Below are 27,348 nucleotides of genomic sequence, written 5' to 3' on the forward strand. Positions count from 1 at the left end.
GACATCTGTGCAGAACTTTACAGATATTTACTAAATGTCGAAAAAACAGAAATGTGTAATGTCAGTTTTTTCATTACATTACAAATGTGATAATTTGTTTATTTATTATCACAAGATGACACGAGAAGTCATTCCTTAAACATGGTGACAAACATAAATATCATGTTGAGTTACCAATATATTAAATATTATTATATATTAACCCATATTACCCATCAAAAAATGATTCGGTTTCCTGGTGTGTCCACACACACCACTCCATGTTTCTTATTAAAACTCTTCTTCTTTGCTTATTGTAACAGCCGGCAACATACGTTTTTTTAGTCACGTAACTCTAGTTGAGGAAAAAGTTCTTTCTCTTGCAGTTTTGCATGATATGCCAATTTCACTATGCCCAAAAAACACTTATTGCCAGCGCAAAAACTTTTTTCTTTTTTCTTTCTTTTTTCAAAAAAACAAGAGTTTTTGCAAAATTGTTGTTTTCCATTACACAAATTTTTATGTGCAAGTTGTATTTGCGCAATTTGAGGGTCAATGGAAAAGCGACTACTGTAACATCCCAGAGCCTGTGGATGCACACACACACACATACATAGATACTGTATATATATGTGTGTGTGTGTGCATATGTGTATATATATATCAGAGGTGATTTCTCATAGACTGCAAGGGAGGCTCAGCTTCCCCTAAAATTACAAAAATTAAATGGTCAAATATGTACGGTTGTGTTGACATTTCATTGACTACAAATGTGTTAGAACACGTTCATCTCACAGACGAGTTCGTTCAGAATCAGCTTTATCACAAATTAACGGAATTGATGTTGTTCACTTCTCATACATTCCTGTTGCGCTGTTTTCTCATACGGTCTCTGCTCAGTGCATTTGCCCGTAGATGCTCGGCATCCATGCACTTCAGTGGGACTGAGTGGAACAGTTTTTTTTTCATTGCCTCAAAACTGGGCGGTAATTGGATAAATGCCACGATGATGTCCCGCCCCCAGACGCTCGGCGTCTCTGGGGTGAATGGAGCTGTGGGCGGACCTTGGCTGGGCTGGACGCTGGGATTCCACATGCTGATTGGAGGATCAGTCGAAAGGCTGAATCCTGTGTGATTGACAGCTATTTTGAGATATATTCCCTCACCTGACAGAGTTCAGTTTAATACTGTTGCGCATTCTGCTTGTGAAATCGAGAGAGAAACTACTACAAAATCACTTGTTCATTTCTTGCACTGTAAATAAAACACACTCATTGTACTTCCTTGTTTCAATTTAACATAATTTCTACGTTTTCTTGTTTACGTGGTACGATAAGGTCACTGACTATTTTCTTAAAAAGGAACGGAGGGACGAATTTATGTTTAAATAATGACAATTTTTTTGATGTAAACTGACAATGAGCTTCCCTTCTCTGAAAGATGAGCAGCCGCCACTGATACATATATATATATATATATATATATATATATATATATATATATATATATATATATATATATATATATATATGATATTTTGAGGCAGGGATTGAAAGACAGTGTATGACCAATTAGTTTATTGAAAGTCATGAGAATTTATTTGCCACAAGAAAATTTACATAATAGAAAATGTTTTTATTCTATGTGTCCTCCTTCTTTCTCAATAACTGCCTTCACACGCTTCCTGAAACTTGCGCAAGTGTTCCTCAAATATTCGGGTGACAACTTCTCCCATTCTTCTTTAATAGTATCTTCCAGACTTTCTCGTAATAGTTTTGCTCATAGTCATTCTCTTCTTTACATTATAAACAGTCTTTATGGACACTCCAACTATTTTTGAAATCTCCTTTGGTGTGACGAGTGCATTCAGCAAATCACACACTCTTTGACGTTTGCTTTTACTCATATGGGCAAAAGTTTCTGAAAAGGTATGGATAATAGTGTTAGGTATGATTATGACATCAATATATGTTTGGTTTCAAAACAATTGATGCAGTGCCTGCTGAGAAAAAACAACTAAATGTTCATTGTAAATTTTGCTTCCCCACCCTGTATGTATATATATATATATATATATATATATATATATATATATATATATATATATATATATATATATATGTACATATATATGTATATTTGTGTGTATATATATATGTGTATGTACATATATATATATATATATATATATATATATATATATATATATATGTATATTTGTGTGTGTGTACATATATATATATATATATATATATATATATATATATATATATATATATATGTATATATATATATGTATATATATGTATATACACACACACACACACACACACACGTGTGTGCTAGATTGATGTAATGTTTGTTTTTAAGCCTCTTTGCTCTGACATTTTTTGTGTTTTGTTTAATCTGAAATGTGTTGTTGAATATCAGACACTGAACCTTTAACTGAGTCTAAAACTGATCTGAAAACAGTGAATGTGGACAATTGTTCCACACAAACACAAACAGCTTCATACTGACTCTCACATTCGATTTATTACCTCCGCCAAGGAGGTTATGTTTTTGCCGGCGTTGGTTTGTCTGTCTGTCTGTCTGTGTGCAAGATAACTCAAAAAGTTATGAACAGATTTGGATGAAAATTTCAGGAAATGTTGATACTGGCACAAGGAACAAATGATTACATTTTGGTGGTGATCGGGGGGGCTCTCTGAGTGCTTCTAGTTTCCCAAAGTGGAGGTTGTGGACATAAATAGATCAGATCAGATGGTATTTTTCTGAGCGTCCTGTCACAGCCCACTTCACTGCCTCCATCTGATGGTCATGACCTGCAGACTATTGTCTTCATCACAAACCTGGTCTCATTTCCTCTGGACATCATGTCCAGTCTCTGTCAGAACATTCATATGAATCAGGACTGTGGAATGTCAGTCATCCGTGGTTGTTGCACTGGAGGGGGTGGCGGTGGGGGCGGGACCACATCGACCACCTACAGGCCTGGGTGATGACGCAGGACTCGGCCTTTAAAACAGACCTTTAGTCCTGATGTGGACTCGGGTCGTTCAGCAGCGTCAGCCTTCAACAGACAGGTAGGAACTGCAGCTCTTCAGATCATACACTCTGTGTTTTCATGTGTTTATTGGATGATATGAGGCCGTGGTCACTGGACATATGCATGTTAGTCATGTTTGAGTGTAGTTGTGTGAAGTCAGTGTGTAGACACTCACATACACTAATGATCAGACCTACAAGAAACTGTAAATAACATAGGGTTTAAAAAAAAATTAAGTGACAACTGAAAAATAAGTGTCAAACCCTGCAGTTCCTTCAGTGGCCTGTTGAGACTCCAGAGAGTCTGTCCTTCATGTTCACAGCTTGGTACAGAAACCCCCAGTTGGAGTTTCATATGATGCATTTGGTCAGGACAGATAAAGTGTGTTTTTTACACTAATCTACATCATCTTCTAAACCAGTCCAGTTGAACTGAGAGGAACTACCAAGAAGAACAATGATCTGGGCAAATGAGAACCTGCACAGACAGCCTGGTACAAATAAAAACCAGATTATATACCTAAAGGACCAGGGGAAACTGTATGTAATATCAGGTGTGACAAGTAATTAAAGTGTCTTAGCGTATTCATATATGATCACAGATCACATGGTGTGGAAACGAGTGAGACTGTATGTGTTCATATTCATTCAATGCATTTCCAGGTTGAGGATGATGAAGGATGTGCTGGTGAGGAAAAATGAATGTTTGAACTGTGTTTCAGTGTAAATTCAGGCTCATGTGGTGACATAATATAGATATTCTCTGAAAGAGTAAAGAGACTTCAGACTTCCTTTATTATCAGTCAATAAAAGCACCAGCAGTACCTTATTAAAGAAAATGTCGGTTTTCTCTGAAAGAGTAAAGTGATATACATCAGAAGAATGAAATGTCAGCAGATGATGTAGATTAGTGTAAAAAACAGACTTTATCTGTCCTGAGCAAAGGCATCATATAAAACTCCAGCCCGGGGTTTGTTTCCTGCTCGGGTCCATGGGTGGTTGTCATTGGTTACAACAGGTAGCATTAGCTTGGTGATGGATGTGATATTAGACCTGGACTCTGATCATTGTCCATGGAGCCTAGTGCTCAACTCACTGGCCACACCCCCACCCTCCCATTTAGACCAATGGGATCAGAGGGTAGAGTGACATCACTGATGAACTGATTTTTGGTTTACTTTGTGGAGATTATTAGAAACATTAAAGTCCTTTAATGTCATAACAGTCAGATTAAGACTTTGTTGTGGTTGTAGATGTCAATGATTCAACTCACCTCTTTTATCTTTATTTTATCTTTATGGAATATAGTGATGACACTTCATGCCTTTTCAGCCACAGGGGATTTTTTTATTTTCTGCAGTGCCATGAGTGGTCTCTAGGAAACTGTTGGCACTGTACCCGATTTATAGCTTCTTCAATCAACTTTCAGACCCAATCCCAATTCACGCCTTGGCCCCACCCCCTCCATTTTGGAGGTTCACGTGAAGGGGTATGGGTGTCTCGATTCTTGATGAGTCGCAGGGGAAGGGCTAAGGGGGAGAGCAGTTTGGCCGTCCAAACAGAGATTTTTCAGGACCACACTACAAGCAGAGGGATATGAGAAATCTCCCATAATTCTGTTCAAATCATCAGCAAGATGGAGGTTAACACAGCAAAAAAGTGCAGCAGTGTGATGAAAGAAACACACAAATGTACCTATTTTCTTCGTTAACAACTTAATCATTTGACCGACCATTTAATGCTGTTTCAATTAGAGACCACATTTAGGTGGTTTGTGGTTGATAGTCGCAAAAAAGATGCCCAAAGTCCATGCAACAGAGACAGTTACAGCTGCCGACAGCATGGGGAATTCTGTCACAAACAAAGTTGTTGTTTCTGTTTATAGCGGCATCGATGACTGCTGATGACGGAACAGGTCTCAAAGAGTTGTCTCAGAGGGGAATGTTTCAACCCCAACCCCCTGCAACTCCATTTCAAGAGGTAGTGCCAGTTGCAAGGGCCAATGGGGAGGGCCAAGGGGTGAAATGGGATTGGGCCTCAATCTCTGACCCTAATTTGAACACTTGGCAATGGTCAAGTTGAGGATTCAAGCTTCAGTCCATTAATCAATAGGTGACATCACAAAGTTTCTTTCTTTTTTTTTTTTCATAAATCTGTCGCTGAATTCAACCAGTTCATGATGAAACTGATGGATTTTCTTTCACATCCTGGTCCTACAGTGACATCCTCTGTTATACGTCACCACCAGCTGTGAGTTTTAGAGACAATCTGACATAAAGGTTAGATCCTAATTAGAACACTGTCTCCTGATTGGCCACGACAAGGACAACAACAGCAGCAGCAGCAGCAGCAACTGCCCTAAACATAGAGCTACACATTCCAGATGCGATCAAAGACAAATGGCAGCGGTGATGAATTATTGATCAGAGTATTGGGACTGATTGATCTCTGCTGGATGTTAGACCAGCGTTAGGTTAAACTCAGACATCCTGAAAACATGGAAACATGTCACTGTAAACTGGGGTTAAGTATCTTAGTATTTTATAAAAAAAAAAAAAAAAAAAAAAAACCTCCGGGTCAAAATGTTCTGGTGGAATTATCTGTAATCAATAATGAACAGATGCAGAGACTAAGTCCAATCCATGTGACAGTCGGAGAATTAGACATCATTGTACTGTAATGTTTAATAACCAATGTACCCACATAGTCCTGGATGAGTTCATGTGTTATTAACCAAAAAAAAAAAAAAAAGATTGAAAAATGAAAACCAGATCAAATGATTGTGTTCAGGTTTGTTTTTCCCTTTCTCTACACAACACAATAAACATGAAATCAGTGGTATTTTCCTCTGAAGTTACTGCACAGTGTCAAATGTAAAGTGGATAACCCGGTACCACAGCAGGTTCTGATCCACATAAAACTTTCATGGGACCGTGGTGTCATTCTGGGTTTGGACTGTCTAATGCCGTCGTCGCCTCAGGCAGACACTCCTCCTCTCTCTCCCCGACACGCTATGCAAGGATGTGTTCAAGGACACATGTGGTACTGTTTGACTTTACATGAATCAATACTCGGTAGTACGGACAAAATTCTGTCGGTACCAATAACAGTACCAAATTCTGTACCCATCCATAGACCTGACTATGACTGTGGACAGTGGCTCTGATCTCTGTTTTCATATGAGTTTATTTCCTTTCAGACGGTGAATCCATTCATTTATCAGAATAAACTGTTGTCATAGTGGGTGGATGAACTCATGTCTTATTGTTGTTGTTGTTGTGATGAGGGGGTATTGGTCAGATATTTAGTCACACATTCACTCTGATGGTCTGTTGAGTCTTTTCTTCCTGCCGTGTTGTTTTTAGTCCGGATTTAAACTCCTCCAATACTTGACCTGGTTCTTCTTGTGAGATGCATGAAGCTGATGCAGACCTGTACAGGTTTGTGATTGGTCTCCTGGTGCTGACTCCATCTTCTTCATGTCACGCCTTTGTCCAGTGACAAATGCATGGGCCTGATAGGAGGATAATCTGTGTATGTTAACCCTTCAATGACCCTTGTATCGTATATGATACATACCAATCAAAGGCCTATAGTTACTTCACAAATTGATCATTTCAGTCCTTTTCTGATTTTTTCAATTATTTGTAAGTATTTTTTTTTAATTTTATTTTGTAATTAAATTTTTTATTATTTTTATATAGATTTGTTTTATTTTGTACTCAAATTTCTCAATAATTTCATATAGATTTTATTGTTTTGGACTGAAATTTTGTAATCATTTTACAGATTTTTTTTTTTTATTTTGTAGTAGAATTTGTAGAGAAAAATAATTTCTGACGATTTGAAATCTATGTTCCTGAATATCAAAATTACACTCAGAGTGTTCATGTGCATGATCGTGACCAACTGTACAGGAGAATGTTCTTGTCAAGACTGAAACTTATATAACATCATCTTCGTAGCCCAATGGGGCATCATGGTTTGAACTGGCTTTCATTTATGTTCATGGAAAATGACATCCTGAAGACCACTGGCTTCCATCCAATACTAATGTCTGTGAGTAGTTGTCATAGGGGCCCCAGTTCACTGCTTTGCCCAGGGGCCCATAACGCTGTTCCGATGGCCCTAACTGTGACATGTTTTAGATTAAATGCATGAGGTAAACCTTGCCCTTTCTGCCATTTCCTCTTCTCATCTGAAATCTGTGGTTGGTCTAATCTCAGTCAGCTATCTGCTGCTCTTACATTTACACGTGTTTTTAAACTTTTACAATAAGCCTTTTCCATCGTCTATCACTCAGTCGACAGCAGCAACACAGTTTGATGAAGAAACAATGAAGTCAGAGTACTTTTACATCAACAGTCTATTAGTTTAATTCTACAGGTACATGTATGTTTGAATCCACCAGGAAAGGCCTAAGTGCCCAGGTGCAACATGGGCCTTGGAGGACTTCATTAAACCTTGAAGGAGATCCAGAGAAGAAGGCAGATCCGGCAGATCCTTCCAGAACAGATCACCAAAGAACAAACAAAAGCGAAATTTAAAAGACAACTGAAGCAACATCAAATAACGCCTGTAAACAAGACTGTAAACAAAAGACATGTAGACATAAACATATGATATTAGCAAATGCATGCACACACACACACACACACACACACACACACACACAATTAAAATTAAGTTTATTTATTTGTTTTATCTGTTTTTTAATTTGATCTTGCTAAATACTGATCTTGCAGTGTTGTTATTATTGTTAATGTTGTTTTGTTTGACTGTTGAGTGTTCTTAAGGAGGAAATATAAGGGTGAATCACATTGTTTTTATGCTTGTAAATGGATACTGTATGTCTGTTTGGAATGGGAGGACCCCAGGAAGAGTAGTTGATGTCCTGCATCAGCTAATGGGGATCCTAATAACAAATAAATAAAAATAAAGATCCAAGAACACTATGACAAAGGCTGTTTCATTTAATGACATCAACTGCAGTTTGTTAACCCACTGGTGGGAAAGTCCAGTGACCCTCTAATGGATGGATGGATGGATGGATGTGTACCGGGTTAAGTGTGTGCTGTAGGTTGGTTTCAGTTTTGTGTTGGTTTCTGTTTTGTGTTGGTTTCTCTACAGATGCAGACCAGGTTCAATACATTATGAAAGTGTTTTATTCAGTTTTTCTTGTGACTTCTCTAAGTTCAGAGCGTTCTGTTTAACACTGACTTCGATCTTGTCTCTGTTTGTTTGCAGGAACTTCAGCAGCTTCGTGGCCTGTCATGATGATGCAACTCCTAGCGGCGCTGCTAATGGCGGCAGCGACGGCAGAGGTATACGCCTTCAGTCGCTACAGAACAGGTACCACCCCCTCCACCTCCACACATGCATGTACGACTTTACTACAGTACAAACACATATACAGGGTACCAGCACTCCAAGTACAACCTCAGTAAAAGTACAATATCCAGTATTTAACTGACAGAATCTGTGGTGATTGGACTGGAAGTATTTCAGAGTTTTGGATTTTTCAGTTTGATCCACACCAGAGCTACAGGTTTCAAGTGTGTGGACCAACCACCAGGACTGTGGAAACACAAAAAAATAAAGAACACAACTGGGAAAAGAGACTCTGCACATGTGGGTAGGACCTATATATGACCCAATAAGCTCATGAAGTCATAGAAAAGAAGAGGAGCTCAAAGCTGTGGATAGGAAACGGGTCCCATCAGGTCGACAACGCGTCGATATGATCTTCAAACCAATCGACGCACAGGATGATGCAACAGTCAAAAAGGAAGGATGTTGGTCCGACAACGGCTTCAGTTTGTTCACACATTTACAGAGAGAATTATTGATGGAAGCGAAAACCTGGGCTGAAAGCTGATTGGTGAAACTGAACTCAGATCAGATGGATGTAAGCATCTAACACAAGTCTGTGGAGACCAATGAGTGGTTCAGATCAGAGCAGGTTCTGTCTATCTGGTATTCTACTGTCAGCAGAGGGAACATCAAAACTGAACAAAATAATCGGTCAATTTGTTTTTAAGGACTTTGTATTGAAGGTTGTTTTAATGGGTCATTAAAATCCTTCATTCTTGATGTGAAACAGAGTTAATCAGGTTGTTCTGAATCCACTCCTAGTTTCATAACGAGTCCAATCCATCATAACGGGGTTTTACTTAATGATGGACTGGACCTGCTGTTTCAGAGGTTGTAGAAAGAACTGACAGAACACTGACTGTAACGTCTGACAAACCCCACCGAAGAAGATGACAGCTCATGTGCCATTCGAACATGTCTGAAACCTCAAATGAAGGTTTAAGAAAACATCCAATGACAAAGACTTCTATGACTTAAACTTCAAATGAACTCGTTCATTCTGTCAGTTCTTTCTGTTAACAATTATTTCACAATATGTTTAAAACTAATAACATTTTCGTGAAAATGTCTGTTTATGATGTTCATGTGGTTTCATCTGGATGTTTTTGATTCTAGTTGTGTAATCAAGTATTAATCATGGCTCCAGCCCAAGTCCAGGCTGCAGCGCAATTAATTATGCTTATGTTTCAGATGAGGCCATACTGGATGCCCTGAGGGGGTGGAGTCATTTGTCAGTGCCCCCGCCGGCCTCACTCTCCAGAACCTTGGCGGCTGATAACGTTGGTTCAACTGACGGACGGTTTCCCAGAAAAGAATGGTGGGCTCCCATGGCGCCCCTCTCACGGAAAGTCCACAAACGCCAGGACGTGTCTTCATACAACCTCAACTCCTTCGGTCTACGATACGGAAAATGACCCTAGTCGCCTCCATTTCATTTGTAGAATTCAAACAGTATCTGATCTATAAAAATAGAGTAAAATATGTTATTTTTGTGTGATTTTCTGCTGCTGATATTAAACTGATTTACATGCTCATTACTTTCAGCCTAGAATGGTTTAATTCATGATTAATTTTTATTTCTTCACCTGTAAGGGTTTTACAGGTTGTAGCAAAATCACCATCTGACCTTAAAACCTCAGTTCAAGTAAAGAAAAACTCCCTGAAACTCTGTTACTGACAGGAAAAAAAGGAGGGATCAGTGGTCATGTAAAATACAGAGGATTTACACATATTATAGAATCAGCACGGTCAAAGGAATGAGTCAAATATGGGTGAAGTTGAGAGCATTTACACATTAACATACATTAAATCCAGGGTAAAGGTTGACTTTAGACCCAGGACGTTATGGCTTTTACTGCAGTGAAGATGGTCTTCTACTGGAGGAAACGTCATAATAAAGTAACTAGCGCGTTGGCCCATGGGAATCCACAGGTTCTACAAACAGTAGAGTTGATCAAATGTAGGGAGCTGAGCTAAGCTTACTGGTGTAACACACAGATTAGAAAGAAATAGAATGACCCTCATTTTATTTTGTATTGACATCGACCATGGACTTTTACACAGGACTGAACATGACGGTTTATTGTGACTCACAGCCGTCCTGTGTCCAGATCCACTGAACTCTGGTCTGTCTGATTGGAGTCTGTGCAAAACGGTCTGTCACTGTGGTATGGTGAGAGGGTGGGAGGGGGGATCTGGAGGGGATGTTAATGGGCCGGGTCTGACTGGGAACCGGTAGAGTGGGACTGGGCCACAGTAAGGACCAGACCAACCTTTTTAGTGATCACAGCCGGACCTGGTTCTCCTGTCATGTCCAGGTGTTTCCGTTGATCCAGATCCAGCCCACCCCAGTTGTGGCTGGGAATGGACTGACCTGTTCGACCACTGTAATTTTAAAAACTAATAACTCAAGAAGTATTGGTTGTATCAATAAGCTGTTTTCCCCTGTCTTATCCTTGACCCAAAATACATAAGTACTTCAAAAGGCAAAGGCTAGATCTGTCCAGTTTATCAGTTATAAAGCATACACACACACACACACACACACACACACACACAGAGGTCACTTGGCTTCTGTAATATAGATAAAGAATTTGTTTCTGTACCTTCAGGTTAAAGTAACTGAGAGGGAGTAAAACTTCAGGAGATGAAATGAGGAGAAAACAGTGGAATTTGTCTATCAGACCTGGTACGAGAAGCTGAGGAGAACAGGCTGGATGTTCAGACACTGCTCTGGTGTGATTGGCAGTTACAGCTGTCAATCACATCTGGAAACACCAGTGAAGGAGGCGGAGTCACAATAAGAAGATATAAGATCATAAAGATGACATTTTTGACCGAAACTATCAAACATCGGCGTCATCTGTTCATATTCTTGCATTTTCCACTGAATATATTTGACAGTTGTTTTCATTGTTCCTCAGTTCTTTACTTTGATCTCATTTATTACAAAGGATGACAGAACCTCAGATGAACATCAGTGTTTCCTCAGGATTTAATGACTTTCCTGAACATCTCATCCCTGTTTTAATGGCTTTTTACTGGTCCAGAAGGAAGTAGACCTCAAGTAATTACAGGATTAAGAACCAACCACGACTTCCTGCATCAAAACCTGTAGCTTCAGGTGTTTGATTCCTGTGTAGAATGGTTAATTTCACATGTGCTGAAACCCTGAAATTATATGTGGAATCAATCACATGATCAATAATAGATTTACAGGTGAACCGTCAGACGAGCGCAGGCATCGTGCACAGTTTTTGGAATCAACAGCCACATTTTTCATGTTTTGCTGTGAACCGACGTGTCATTCTGAGTAAAACGTCGATAAGGCCTTATCTGTGGAGGAGCTGCTGATTTCCTCTTCCATCCTCTGTGGTGAACCTCAACTTGTGTAACAGGGTTTAGTCGACTTCCTGTTCGACAGGCAAGCCCTTCAGAGTCTGGAAATACTCCACCGTATGAGGACTGGGTTCAGAAAGACCTCGGACCACCTACAGAAACTGATCCTAAATGAGCCTGGATTTGACCAAAATGACCCGGGTCATTGTTGAGCTGAGTCTGGTCCTGATCCTCACGGTCCACGGTGAGTCCATTTACCTGATTTATCCTCAAAACTCAAAGGTTTATTCATCTGATGGATCCATCTCTGAATGGCCACCACTGATGGAAACTAGTACAAACAGAAAATACTGCGACATCGGGTCAGCGAAGATGTAGAATCAAATACCAGGTCTGTCCAAAAAAAACTTTATTTAGTCAAAAAAAAAAAAAAGAAAAGATGTTTATCTAAATGACACACACACAAAAAAATGACAAAAAAAAAAAAAGTGATGGTGAAAATACCAAATAATGTGATGCATCACAGTTTCAACAAGATTACATCATATTTAGAAAATGCTACTGTTAATAGAAATACAGGAAAGACTGAAGTTATTTAGTAATATTAATAGTAATAATAATAAATTTTATTTGTAAGCGCCTTTCAGGAAACTCAGGGACAAATACAAAGGAAAAACAAGTGCAAGAAACGTAGTAGGGGTGTTTCAAGAATACTTGCAATTTTGGAAAAACTCCTTGTAACCATGGTGAACCTCAGAAATGTACAGTAATAGACATGTTCTGAACTGTTTACCTGGTGTGTTGGACATTTTCTACAATGTGCACGCCTGAAAATTCGGTCAGTAATCCCTACATTTCCCTCTTCAACTCTATTTGTGTTCCGTACATAACCCATTTTTGCCAGTTTTGTGTCAACCAAAGGGTAATCACAATTTTCAACCCTTTGCCCTGTTTAAAAAGCCAAACAACTGCTTACATATTGAATGATTTTGAATACTCTATGATATTGCCTCAGTGATAGAACAATTTAGGTCTACATTTTATGGATCTTAACATCATGACAGCAGTTTTTCAAAAACCTGTTTTCGTAACCGCTGCTCAGGTTTTTTGACCCTCTAAATCTTTTGTCCCTCAGATGATAAGAAATAGAGGCTTTTATGGGTTTTTATGTCAATTTCATTCAATACTCATCTGTTATCGAGAATAACTAGTTCAGCCATCAAGTAACCAACTTGTTTGTGATTGGTGTGCCTCTGTTGAGGACGTTCTCACCTGTCCCGTACATAACCAAAATTTTCACTTAATTTCAAAGTGATATCTTGAAATAAAAACAGAGAGGCGAGGCCAAGAAATACGTCAGTTACAGTCCTTTACCACAGAGGAAGGTAAACAACCACATGTGAAACTTGTCATCTTAGAAATAGGCCCGAAGTAAGTGTTGAAACATTGCACGAACATAACCACTTCAGTGTGGAACATGCCTTTTCCATCCAAGCAGGGTTTGATATTGACTTCATAGTTTATGCCAAATACTGATACTACTGATGAAAATTGACCAAAATATTACTGTAAAGAAGGAATTTAGGAAGCCCATGCTGGAAATACCTTTCTGCACATCTCCAAATCTGACAGTGCAAGAAACATACCTAAACTGGCCATGTCCACATAACCATGCTTCAAATTTTCATGTCTTTTGAAAACTAGAGCAACTATATTTCACTGGAAGAATGTGTTCAGTAACTGCTTTAACCTTCACAAGAAGAAATCATAGCACAAAGAACAATTCAATGATCCTTATCCATCTTTAAAAAGAGTGTCCCGTACATAACTTTTTGCCAGTGTGAGTTATGTACGGGACACCTTAATATATTTAAGCTAATCTTGACATTCTGATTTGCTGATTTGAACTGATGGCCTTGATGGCCATCTCATGACCCATCTCATTAGTGTAGACCCAATTTACCCAGGATATGTGGAATGTAAGTGATGTTTTAAGCTTCATATCCATGGTACCTGAAAAGTGGATTTTTTTTGCTGGGAATTTCGCATCATGCATAAAAAACTTTTTTTCACTTCTTTTTTTCTCTGACTAGAACATGTGCTCATGTTCTAATGGTGGCCTCATTCAACCTCAAATGCACAGGGTTAGGTTAACCCTAACCCTAACTCTAACAGGAAGGGTTATGTACGGGACAGCACAACAGACAATGGTCAATGAAGTATTTTACTTCACCTTTTATCAGACTTAAATTAGTCTTCAGTCCACATCAGTTTTAGGCCTCATAAACACTTCAGTTACTATGGTTAAGCTACATTTCAGGTATTTGAAAGTTTGTTCTTTAGTTATTGTTGACACTTTGTCATGTTTTTGTGTTTCATACAAATGATACAACCCCCTTTCCAACATGCAATAGCAAATGACATTTACAAAGCATGGTTTAATCATATTTTACCCATTTCAGGAAGTAACAAGTTCAAAATGATGGTCATGGAGGCAAAACAAACAAGTGTCTCGTACGTAACCTCCATGTCTCGTACATAACCCCTACTGTACTCTCTGAATTTTTGAACATTCTCAGCCTTGATGGAAGACCAGTGATTCATGCCCTTAGTTTTACAGTGTTACATGTCTACTCATTGTAAAGGAGCTGTTTGGTGACATTACCTGGTGATTTGGGGAAATGAGGACAAATGGAACTGTATCCTGAAAATCCTATTGGACATTAAGAATGCACCAGGTTCAAAATTGGACACTAAAATCCATTCAGATTGATTTAAAGTACCTCAGCTCACTTATGCTTGGGCAAACCTGTCAACTGGAGCCCATTTTCTTGATGAGAATTACATTTTTATTATCATTCACCTTATTTTTGTTGTGTGTGTCCCGTACATAACCATAGTGTTGTCATGGTTTTCTAATTGCAGTTATTTCATAATAAAGCATAGTATTTGAAAACGGTTTTCAGTTTTTTCTTCCTTAGGTTCCTCTCTTAGGGATCAGCCGAGTTTTGAGCAATTTCACCATGGTAAAAATTTTGGCCCTCTGGTTGACAAAAGTTGCGAGTATTCTTGAAACACCCCCGTACAGGGTAAGCTGTACGGGAGTTATTATGTTGGGAAGGCAAACTGGGCCAGGTGAGTCTAGAGTCTGGACTTGGAGAGAGAGTCACTATTGCAGATGGAGGGTGGCAGAGCGTTCCAGAGTGACTGGAGACCCCCAGGGTGACCAGTTGTCCTACTTTGTGCGGGACTGCACAGCATTATGAGCATTTTTTCCCACATCCCACAAATTGAGACAATGTCCCACATTTGATTGGCTCTGGCTCTCCAAAGTGCAGCACAGTCACCTTTCTCCAAACACGACTTGCATTTTATAGCTGAGACAGCGCTATCACCTTTGGCTGCGTCCACTGACAATCAACCAACATATACGTAGGGTTAGGAGTCCATCAACTTGTCACCAGAGTTCTCCTGACTTCCGCACACTGACACAAAAAACAAAGGCAAAGCCTCGCAAAAAAAGAAGATGCAGCTTCAGAAAAGACATGGGTGAAAGCGGTGGGGGATGATTCACAGAGGGTATTCTGCGAACTATGTCAAACTTATTTCTCCATCGCACATGGAGGCGAGTATGACTTGATGCGACACACTGCATGCATCTGATGTTTGGTTAGATTTGATCCATATTCTGTTTTTCCTATTTTTAAGTCTGGAGTTTGAACTGAGAGACTTGAGGTGACAAAATATGCTTTTGTTAAAAAATTCCACAGGATATTTAGTTTATCTTATTCTATTTTTATTACTGTGTTAGAATGCAAAATTGTTAAGTGAATGGATGCACAAAAGTTTTTGGTCCAAGTAATTTTAGGTTGAGTGGAAGTGGAAACAGCTGTTAAAATATTGTCAGTTTTGCCTTTTTGGTTTATTGCATAAAGATTAGTTTACCTTTGAGGGTTGAGAACATGCAGTCAAATAAACAAAAAAGCTGATTCTCTAAAGTATTAAATTACAATGTTTGAAACTTGCGGTTTCCTTCTTGAGTTTTTACAAGTAGATTTTTCTTTTGTTTTTACAAGCAAAAAAAGTTGTTGAAACCTGTGCAAAAAAAGCAAAAAATAAATGCCAAGTGCAAAAATATGCATACTGTGTGCAACCAAATCAAGTTGTTGTTATTCATATTTGTAAGCTAGACAATGAGATGGACAGTGTTTAGAAATCTGGACTTTGTTTCAGCAATACGGTTACGTGTCCCACATTGTCCCACACAAACACACTCCTTGTCCCACATGTGGCTCTTAAGAGAAGGTCACACAGGTACAGAGGAGGTCAGACAGGTATGAGGTAGAGCTGTGTGTCATCCATAAAGCAGTGGAAGTCTGCGTCATATTTGATATTACAGAGGGGGGAGGAGGGAGATGATGAATAGAGGGGCCCAGGACAGTGGCCTGGGGTGCCCCTACACCTGTAGTCACTGGGGAGGGGTCTGATCTTTAACCTGAACTGTCAGTTTAGTGACGTTGATGCAAACACTGAAAACACTTTGAACACAAATCAGCAAAAACCAACTGAATGCTATGACAGTTTAATCCTTGTTAAATGAGAAAATGCCTCACTACATTGAAAAGTTACAGGACACAGATTAATTAATAAAACATTTAATAAGTCATGGGTTTTATTTGCTCATCAGCTGTTCAGCACTGACAATAATATTCACACAACAGGACTCCATGGAAACATAAAACCAATTGGAATTCACATTTTCTATTGTTGACTTTATGGATATTTTGTTGAAACTGTGATGGAAACAGTTTATAAAAAGTTAAATCCCAATTTAGAAAAAAAAAGCTAAAAATGCTCATTAAAAATGTGGTTTACAGTTGAAAAAAAAAAAAATACTAGGGAACAATACCGGTTTAAGGCTGTCAGTAAAATAAAGTGTAATGAACCAGTTGTTCAGATCACAGATGGAATCAATAAATGAACACCCTCCAGAAAATCAACTCAAACCTACATTTGAACACAAATGTAGTTTTATGTCATCTCAGGTGAATTATTTTTATTTATATCATGTATGTCAGGACTGATTTAAATGGATGAAATGTCATAGAAAAGGAACAGGAAGGAAAATATTCTGGCCTGTGGTTTATTTAGATGGAGGTTGGACAGAGTACAACAGAGGATTTACTATCTATGAAAAAAACACAAAGACCAAAGAGACAAAACCAAAGACCAAACACAGAGACAAAACCAACGTACAGTGTAAAAGTACTACTACTACTACTACTACTGTCTAACCCGGCCACTGATGGGTTAAACAGTGTCTAAGCATCTAACAGTTGTCCTGGGATCGCAGAATTATTAGTAGTACTGTGTGTTTTTTCAGGTGTCCTGGGATCATCGTATTATTAGTAGTATTGTGTGTTTTTTCAGGTGTCCTGGGATTGTAGTATTATTAGCAGTATTATGTGTTTTTTCAGGTGTCCTGGGATCACAGTATTATTAGTAGTATTGTGTGTTTTTCAGGTGTCCTGGGATCGCAGTAATATTCGTAGTATTATGTGTTTTTTCAGGCGTCCTGGGATCGTAGTATTATTAGTAGTATTGTGTGTTTTTCAGGTGCCCTGGGATCGTAGTATTATTAGTAGTATTGTGTGTTTTTCAGGTGTCCTGGGATCGCAGTAATATTTGTAGTATTATGTGTTTTTTCAGGTGTCCTGGGATCACAGTATTATTAGTAGTATTGTGTGTTTTTCAGGTGCCCCGGGATCGTAATATTATTAGTAGTATTGTGTGTTTTTCATGTGTCCTGGGATCGCAGTAATATTCGTAGTATTATGTGTTTTTTCAGGTGTCCTGGGATCGTAGTATTATTAGTAGTATTAAGTGTTTTTTCAGGTGTCCTGGGATCACAGTATTATTAGTAGTATTGTGTGTTTTTCAGGTGCCCTGGGATCGTAGTATTATTAGTAGTATTAAGTGTTTTTTCAGGTGTCCTGGGATCACAGTATTATTAGTAGTATTGTGTGTTTTTCAGGTGTCCTGGGATCGCAGTAATATTCGTAGTATTATGTGTTTTTTCAGGTGTCCTGGGATCACAGTATTATTAGTAGTATTGTGTGTTTTTCAGGTGCCCTGGGATCGTAGTATTATTAGTAGTATTGTGTGTTTTTCAGGTGTCCTGGGATCGCAGTAATATTCGTAGTATTATGTGTTTTTTTCAGGTGTCCTGGGATCACAGTATTATTAGTAGTATTATGTGTTTTTTCAGGTGTCCTGGGATCGTAGTATTATTAGTAGTATTAAGTGTTTTTTCAGGTGTCCTGGGGATCACAGTATTATTAGTAGTATTGTGTGTTTTTCAGGTGCCCTGGGATCGTAGTATTATTAGTAGTATTGTGTGTTTTTCAGGTGTCCTGGGATCGCAGTAATATTCGTAGTATTATGTGTTTTTTCAGGTGTCCTGGGATCACAGTATTATTAGTAGTATTATGTGTTTTTTTCAGGTGTCTTGGGATCGTAGTATTATTAGTAGTATTGTGTGTTTTTCAGGTGCCCTGGGATCGTAGTATTATTAGTAGTATTGTGTGTTTTTCAGGTGCCCTGGGATCGTAGTATTATTAGTAGTATTGTGTGTTTTTCAGGTGCCCTGGGATCGTAGTATTATTAGTAGTATTGTGTGTTTTTCAGGTGTCCTGGGATCGCAGTAATATTCGTAGTATTATGTGTTTTTTTCAGGTGTCCTGGGGTCAGAGATGACCATCAATGCAGCTGTTGGAACTTCAGCCACGGTTCATTGTAAATGGGACGAGGAGCTGATGCGATGCAGTTGCCCCTACCCTTATCAGGGCTGCGCAGACTGCAAAAACCTCCGACCCATCACTACCCCACTAGAAAGAAATACAAACACTTCAGAATCATATCTGACCTTTACTGAACTCCAGCCATCCACCTCAGGACTGTATACCTGCTCTCCCATAAACAATACCAACAGAGCTACGAGGACGTACAGGATTAATGTAATCAAAGGTAAACACACAGGGGGAGGGTATGCTGGGACCGTTTTTCAGCCCTGGAGTTTCATATCTAACCAGCCCACAGACCGGGGATAATACTTATGGGTTAGCCGCTTTCATGTTATAAATATGCACTAATGTGTGGACACCTTTGTCACGCACTGGGGTCATCAGTAAGACACTTATGTCAGTTAAATTCACTGTTTATGTGCTGTCCGTAACAAGTAGCTACCACAGCTCAAAGTCAAAAGTTAGTTAAAACAAGAAAAGTTTCATAAACTCACCTCATGCACGCTCCTCGCTAACATCAGTGTCATCATCATTTTCAACTTGGCTTTGCTGCTCACGTGCTACAAAAAGCATGCAATTAAAGAATTAGTTGGCTTCTACTGCATCTAAATTATGTGTTGTTACATTATTAATATTTTTTTTCCATTAATAAATGATATACAATATATTACTCCATTATACAGCAAGCTGAACTGGTTAAATACTGTATAGCCCATTCAGAGCATCCAAGCCTGGTATTAGGGTCAGGTCAAGGGAAAGTGAAAAAGTGTGAGAAAAATGTAAGTTATTCTTAGGATATACTGCATGGACTCATTTTTTAGCTTAGAATCTCTATTTTTTAAAACTGTTTCCAATTTTCAATTGATTCAGTAGAAAAAAGCTTACAACTGATAGAACAGAAATAACTTTCAGATTTGTTGACACCTCTCGGCACTGACTTTTTACCACATTTTCACATTACTATTACTTTGTCAAAAAATCCAAAGTAACATGTTTTTATTATATTTCTTACTTGTATTCATTCATATTATTACTGTCCTAAACAGATTTCACACATTGTTTGTAGAAATGGCAGATTTTCAAGACTTATAATTTCATGGTTCCAATTTGGGGCTGTAGCTCCATAACCAAAAAAACATTGTTTGTTTGTTTTTTTTAAATTATTATTATTAACTTTTAATCTTTTTTTAATGAAACTTCCAAAAAGTAAAGATATTTGAACATACTTTTAGACACCTTAACCACTTTTTACAAGACTTGAAAGAAAATGTGTATATTTGATGTCCATTTCTGTAGCTCCATAACCAGTAGTGCAGTCACAACATAAAAAGCATTTCATATACTCTACATTACTTATAAGATTAGCATTTTTTGTTGTAGGTTACCGTTGAATTGCGTACTAATTACATACTAATCATTTACAAACACATAAAAAATAACTTGCAGTACTTAGTGAAATATTCTTGTCCATTTTAAGGGTTGAAAGCTTTTACAATGTGTTTTGATCTGCCACCTTAACAGTGGTTAAAGGGTGGTGTGGTGAGTGCCTCACAATGGATACATGTGGCAGGAACTGCGGGAGTGAAACTGAATGCTCATTTACCTTTATCCTACCTCCTGAGGCTTTGCAAACTTTCATTTGATGGGGCAGGCTGTTTGTCCTGGTCTCTTATATATTATACATGTGTATAATAAGTCTATTGCGACAGTGATTAATTTTTTGAATGAAATGTATGGTGTGGCGGCAAGGATAACCTTAAAAGTGGAAGCGCTGCATTATTTTTACATATTATATTGTTTTATGAGAATTTAACATATTTGTTGTTATAAAGTTTGCATTCAGTGTTCTATAAATAAGTTATGGAACATTTGTGACTTGCCTTTTTTTTAACAATAAAATTTGTAATGCCATTTTGACACAGTAATCTGTAGCCCCTTAACCATATGCTATACCATAACCAGAATGCTTCTGTTCTTTATACATATGCATTGGAACAATGGCTTTGACTATAGAGGCTGTTGGTAGCTCAGTCAAAACACTTAGTAAACGCTTCTGCATTAGCCATCTTTGTCATCTGTAATATGTTCAGCCCTGCGATGAACTGGCGACTTGTCCAGGGTGTACCCCGCCTTCGCCCCTATGTAGCTGGGATAGGCTCCAAGCGACCCCCGTGACCTAGTGAGGATAAAGCGGGTTCAGAAAATGAATGAATGAATGAATATGTTTTATGAATTAATTCTCCAATCTTTCAGTCACTTTCAGTTGTAAGGTGAGACTGAAATGGTTATGTATGGAGTTTAATGTTTATGCCGAGGCCTGGATACTAAACTTCAGAAGAGGATTAGGGCCACTATTCTCTCTCTGCCTTCCATCACCCGACAGCGCACAAGCCTTTATTCAGTGCATGTCGATACTCTCATCTTTATACATGAAAACATGGAGTGCAAGGTAGTGATGCGCCGATCAGCTGACCCAGATCGGGTTGGTCCAAAAAATGTCACTTTATTTGTGGGATTGTGTCAAATAATTCCATAAAAAATGGGTTGGAAAGAAAAAAAAAAAAAACGACCTGCGCATAACTAGCGCAAGGCCAAGACTGAAGGAAGAAGACGACTCAGAGTAGGATTACTAAACTGACTGTGATCTAGAAAAACTACGGTCTAAGTAATGTGCTGTGAACCATGTAAGCGCCACCAATACTGAATAATAATTTAGACAGCCAGTGTGTTTGGATTATTCTGTTCATTTATTTCACGACGACAATGCTCTCTTTTCTCTAACATGCTGTGTGTCTTGGCTGCTGCTGTCCTAACCTTTTCCCACTTTATGTTATTCACTTAAATTTAACAGAAAATTCAAGGTGTTACCCTGTATTTAGTTTGGTTAAAATGTCTGAGAAGGACTGTTGATGCTTGTGTCTTGTAAGTTTTTTATTCTGCACTTCACTGTACATTGTTAATGTTCCAGTGAATTTTAGAATAAGTTGCTCATTTTTGGACAGCGATGTCTGTGTTGTTCCTCCGCTGTCAATGTGATGATGTCATAATACAACTAGTTGACTCGACTTCAACTTTGTTGACAAATAAGTCGAACTGAAAAAATCTTAAGTCAGTAATGCCCTACTGTGCATAAGTCTTACACCACATTCAGCTTTGTTGTTTTTTCAGGGTTCAAATGAGCATACATGATTATTTCTCCATCTCTTTTCTTTCGATACAACAAGGAAATACAGGAATATGTGCACAGCATCAAAAGACACACACAAAAAAACAGAACTAAATGTGTTCTAAAGGCTAAAGTCACTATTTATTGTGGCCCCTGACCACATGATAACAAGCAACATTTGAAACATCTGATATACAGTATGTTGAATGAAACCTGGTATAAAACATAATACAATTGATGAAATTAATCTCATAATGTCAGAACAAAAGGGTTAAAGCCATAATAAGAACAGATGGAAGTCACACTAAATTCTGCCACTTTGATTTATAGAAGCTGTTTTTACACTGAAACTTCTGTTTTTACTGCTGTACATACTTCACATGTACCCAGATTGGATCTTAATACAGAAACTGAGAAATATGTGTGTGTGTGTGTGTGTGTGTGTGTGTGTGGTCATCATAACTTTACAAAACCAATACCCCGAATGTTGGCTTAAGACTTTTGCATTATATGTATATATATATATATATATATATATATATATATATCTACACACACACACACACACACACACACACACACACACAACAGTACAACCTTATGGTACTGGTTGTGTTCATCTGGTACCAGTTCTATTCTACTGATACCAATGGAGTCGTACACAACTGTACGTATAGAGATACAAGAAAAGCACTCTGAGAGCGCAGACCTCCGCCAAGACAGATCTGCCCCCCCCCCCATCACCACCAAATTTAATCATTTCTTCCTTGTGCCAGTATCAGCATTTCTGAAAATTTCATGAAAATCCGTCCATAACTTTTTGAGTTATCTTGTTAACAAACAAACAAACACGCACGCACACATGCACACAAAGCAAAGTGATCACACCTGTGATCACAGCTGTGTTCTATTTTATTTCCTCCTGGCGGAGGTAATAAAATAGAACACAGCTGTTTAGAGCAAAGTACTCAAATGTTAAGAGAATTATGTAACTATTCAGTGTTAAATTGAACCCTGTCCATAAACCACAGTATGAGCAGAAGAGTTCTATTTACAGATCAGACCAAAGAGAAGACAAGTCACTAACACATAAACGAAATGTTTGTTTTTTCTGTCCTTCTTTTAGATTATTAATTAAACCATCGAGTTAAATAAAGGACCCTTATCATCACCATTTGCAGTGACTGTTTTTGTTCACCTTTATTCTTTTTTTTCTTCTCATCAGATCGAGACCCAACTGTTGTGATTGGGACTTTGGGAAATGCCACTAATTTAACCTGTGGTTCTGGAGTGGACCTCGTTGCTGCTTCAGAACCAAAGTGGTGTCGCTCGGACACGTCAGCAGTTTGTGAAAACACCATCATGCGTTCAAATGAAATCAGAGGGGACTTTAAAGTCCACAGCACCGAGAACTCATTCATCCTGGAGAATCGACGCCTGACACATGATGCCGCAGGATTGTACAAATGCACCCTGGACTTTCCAGATCAGAACCAGACCCTGGACTATGTGGTAAACTTAACGGTAATAGACAGTCCCACACCACTGAAGATCCATGAGGTTCAGGCCAGGCCCAAAGGAGGCCAGCCATTTGAGATCACATGTCCATATCCCCAGAAGTGGAAGTTCGACTTCTCAAAGTCCTGGAGATGTGACAATGCAGATTGTCCCAAAACAGTCAAGAGTACAGATGATCATTCCAATCTGCTCTAGTTCTGACCATTGACCACATAACGTGCACAAAGATTAGGTCTTTTCAATGTGTGATGAAGTCTTTGAGAAGCTCAGAATACTCAACGTCTATCGACACTCGGTGATGATTGCTCATCCCACTGTGGTGGATTTCTCCTATGACAGGGTCCAGGAGAAGGAGGTCTATCCTACACTGTCCTCCACATGATATGTCGTAAGCCCTACAACTGGGACTATGAATTTGGAGGTTACTGGTGGGACAGGAGGTATCGCCCCCATCCAAACACTCGCGGCAAAGCAACTATCTGTAAGAAGATGGCGGGCCAATGTGTGGATGTAAAGGTGGAGGACAAACCACAGACGGTGGAGTTTAGGTTTTGTGTGACTCCTGCAGACAATGGAACAGTTTATCTGTGCCAGGGTGGATACGTTACCTACCGACTGATCATCTATGTCAAAGGTATGGACCAGTTTTATTGATTTAAATGTCCAGTTTGTAAAGCCCAGGAGGTGCTGGAGGTTCATGAGGTTAGGAGTTTCAAGAAGTTTAGGAGTTCAAGAGGTCCATGAGTTAGGAGTTTCAGGAGGTCCAGGAGGTTTAGGAGTTTCAGGAAGTTTAGGAGGTCCAGGTTAGGAGGTTCAGGAGTTAGAGGTTTCTGGAGGTTCAGGAGTTTCAGGAGATTTACGGAGGTCCAGGAGGTTTAGTTTCAGGAGGTTTAGGAGTTTCAGGAGGTCCAGGAGGTTTAGGAGGTTCAGGAGGTAAAGGAGGTTTCTGGAAGTTCAGGGGGTTCAGGTTCAGGAGGTTCGGGTTTAGGAGGTTTAGGAAATGCAGGTGTAAGAGGTTCAGGAGGTTTAGGATTTGTGTATCTGCTTTATCAAATCTTCTTCATCCTTGTGGTGATCATATTCTATTATATAGGAGGGCGATATATTGTTAGAAGGCCCATTAGTCAGAACAGGGTTAGGGTTAGGTTGGTCAACTAAATTTAAACTAATTTAAAAAGTCTTCTGACTATAAGGTGGGCACCCTTCTATATAAATGACATCAGTTCCATGGAGTTTTTCTAATGTTTCTTCTGGTCTGATGTGAATGGTTCTTCACACACTGATGTTCTCCAGATGTTCACATGTTCTTCTGATGAGTTTTTTAATGAATAACCCTCATGTTCCACCAGAGCGTCCACCTCCACCCAAACCCATCGGACCTGCTCCGTCCCGTCCACCAAGGTGATGCAGGTCAATGTTTCAAAGCCATTGTTTCATTAACACTCATTAGTCTAATTGGTGAAAGTGTTTCAGGCTTCGTTAACAGTGTTTCATTTATTTAAGCATCAACACTAACTTGGTCATTGTGGTCATCGTGACCATCATCATCCTGCTCATGCTCAGCTTCGCCATTGGTATCAACCACTGTAAGGGTAAGTACTGACACTGAAACCAACCTTCAAGGACAATATAAGAAATAAAAATACAAAAATATGGACAAATCTATGAAATATGAGGACGTGACTCTGGTGTCCATGTCCATAAATGTCAAATCCACATTCAAACTCATCAGTTTGGGACAAAATCATCACATTTATAAAAAATACAGTGAATTACAGTTTGGATTTAAAATGGATACAAAGTTTATCCATAAATCAGCCTAAAATAATGGATCTATTTGATGATCTACTAGAGTCTACTAGTAACCTTTCATTGTACGTCCAACCTGACTTTGTCCTTCTGTTGGGTCTGTTGTAGCTCGGAACCTCCGTCAGTGGTATCGAACGCTGTTTGCCAGACGAGCGCCGCTGTCAGCCGTTGACGCCCACGCCAACATGTACGCCAATGCCATCGCCCAGTACTACAGCCAGCAGCGTAGTGCCATAGCCTCGCCCACCGCCGGAGGTATGACGGACACCGCCAAGGGTCTGAGATTTAAGGGTCAAAGGTTAACCCATAAACCTTTAACCCTTAATACTGTTAAATGGTTTAAGGGTTCAATGGGTTAAACCATTTAACCCTCAAACCCATAAATCCTTAAAATATTTAAACCTTAAACCCTTTTATCCTTAAACCCTGTAAAGGCTAAGTACAAAGGCTGAACCCAAAGCAAGACCACAAGTAACCAATAAGGTTTAGTGTTTTTATTAAACACTTTCACAGGGAAAATGGTACAACACAGAGAACATATAATTTCTGTGGAGCCTCTGGTTCCGGGGATAAACATCTGGGCGGGGTGGAAACGACAGGCGACCGACTTGGCCGAGCCGGGAAAACCCCAATGGAATCCCCACTAGGGACAGCAGAGGGTGGTCAATAAACAAGCCAGGTCATACACGGAAAGACAGTCATACAAGCAACGGTACATGGGAGACAGGCTGACTCACGGTAGTAATCCAGGCGGAGGTCGAAGAACAGGTGATCGGTGGAGGCTGAGCTATTTAAAGGGAGCAGGCAGAGACAGAGTCGGGTACGCGAACCAGGTCGAAAACGAGCAGGCAGGATAGGAACAGGCTGAATCGGTGGTCGAAGGACGAAAACAGGTCAAACACGGCAGACAAACGAACAGGATCCAAAAAACGCTGGTAAGTGAACACAAACAAGTTGTAGAGCACAAACTGGCAACTAAACAGGGAAGACTGAGGGTTTAAATACACAGGAGGGTAGGAAGACAATTGGACACAGGTGGAGATAATCAGGGAGGAGTCAGGTAATCAGGGAAAAGGTGAACACGATCAGGGAGAGGAAGTAAAGACAACAGACAAGACACATGAGGGAAACTTAACAAAAAAAACAGGAAATGACAAACAAAACAGAAAAGACAGACAAAGTTCAAAAGCCGACATGACAAACCCTTTATCCTTTAACCCTTTAAATGTGGAATCATGTGGTGACTGAACTGAAGGGTTGATGATCAGATGAAGTTCTTTCTGTGTCAGTTTAACTCAGTTGACAAACAGCATTTCCACCAGAGCTCTGGTTGTCAGGACGGTGGGTTGTCATGGTAACAGTGGAACTTCAGGTGGAGTGATTAGATTAGATTAGATAGAACTTTATTGATCCCTTGGGCAGAGCCCTCAGGAAATTGAGTTCCAAAAAGCGGCACAACACTGAGCATACACACGAGAAACCCCACAAGAAAATAAGCAATACAATAACATAACTATAACTAAAAAAAAAAAAAAAACACCATTGCACACTGGAAAGTACCTGCAGAAACAAGTTGGAAAGTAGCAGTGATAATAATAATATAATAATAATAATATAATAATAATAATAATAATATAATAATAGCTTTTCATGTTATAATATATGATCAGAGGAACACAGTTGTTTACTCTGGTTCTGGTAATGTACGGTGACACTTCTGAACTGACCAATCCACACCTAGCATCACTTCAGCCTCAATGAAGGCGGGGCTATCAGTATCTGATGGTTCCCTGCTCTCACAGTGGAAACACCTATGTCAAGTCGAGTTGAGCCGAGTTGAGTCGACGGGCAGTTGGCCCAATGTAACAAGTCTTCTCTTATTTCTACAGGAAACACCGAGGAATCTTCAAGCAGCTCCGATGATGAGGTTAGTGGAGGTTTTACTAGTGGAACCAGTGGAACCTGCTCATCCTTCATTTCCATCAGAAACAATAGCATGAAGTTTTAGAAGCATTCAAGGGATCAGTTTATTTGTATCAAATGCAGAATGACTGATTATTGTCGGTCTGTGTTCTCATGACTATAGAATCATGATGATATTAACTTCAAAGACTCAAATTAAAACCATAGAAAAGGTCATTTACTTCTGATTAGACTGTTTATCTTCAGTATCAAATATTTAATATGAAGTTTTTGGATCTAAAACTGACTGGGCTGTGGGATTTCCTTTGTTTTGTGTAGTTCGAGGAGCTTCCTGTTCCACTGAACATCAACAAAGACAAGAACGAGTATGTGATGGTGAAAGTTCCAGAC

General features: G+C 39.1%; 2 protein-coding genes across 2 annotated transcripts in view; both read left to right on the forward strand.

Moving 5' to 3' along the window:
• The first annotated feature begins 11,824 nt into the window (after positions 1 to 11,824).
• Positions 11,825 to 23,608, forward strand: LOC115419514 (uncharacterized). Its single transcript, XM_030134330.1, has 4 exons — positions 11,825 to 11,983; positions 18,475 to 18,765; positions 22,934 to 23,392; positions 23,481 to 23,608. The coding sequence occupies exons 1-4, from the start codon at positions 11,911 to 11,913 to the stop codon at positions 23,606 to 23,608; spliced, it is 951 nt and encodes a 316-aa protein (XP_029990190.1). The 5' UTR covers positions 11,825 to 11,910.
• The window catches only part of LOC115419515 (uncharacterized), an 11,432-nt gene continuing 7,688 nt past the window's right edge, over positions 23,605 to 27,348 (forward strand). The window contains exons 1-6 of the mRNA XM_030134331.1: positions 23,605 to 23,860; positions 24,576 to 24,627; positions 24,730 to 24,818; positions 25,144 to 25,290; positions 26,925 to 26,962; positions 27,277 to 27,339. Coding sequence (XP_029990191.1) covers positions 23,605 to 23,860; positions 24,576 to 24,627; positions 24,730 to 24,818; positions 25,144 to 25,290; positions 26,925 to 26,962; positions 27,277 to 27,339 — 645 coding nt within the window. The remainder of the gene's footprint in view (positions 23,861 to 24,575; positions 24,628 to 24,729; positions 24,819 to 25,143; positions 25,291 to 26,924; positions 26,963 to 27,276; positions 27,340 to 27,348) is intronic.

Source organism: Sphaeramia orbicularis, chromosome 5, assembly GCF_902148855.1.
Source record: "Sphaeramia orbicularis chromosome 5, fSphaOr1.1, whole genome shotgun sequence".
In the NCBI taxonomy this organism is placed as follows: Eukaryota; Metazoa; Chordata; class Actinopteri; order Kurtiformes; family Apogonidae; genus Sphaeramia; species Sphaeramia orbicularis.

Excerpts from the sequence above, each read along its gene's own strand:
- LOC115419514 (XM_030134330.1), top strand. The coding sequence starts at position 11,911 with ATGAGCCTGGATTTGACCAAAATGACCCGGGTCATTGTTGAGCTGAGT. Across the intron at positions 11,984-18,474 it reads CCTGATCCTCACGGTCCACG|GTGTCCTGGGGTCAGAGATG; the intron begins GTGAGTCCATTT and ends TGTTTTTTTCAG. Across the intron at positions 18,766-22,933 it reads CAGGATTAATGTAATCAAAG|ATCGAGACCCAACTGTTGTG; the intron begins GTAAACACACAG and ends TCTTCTCATCAG.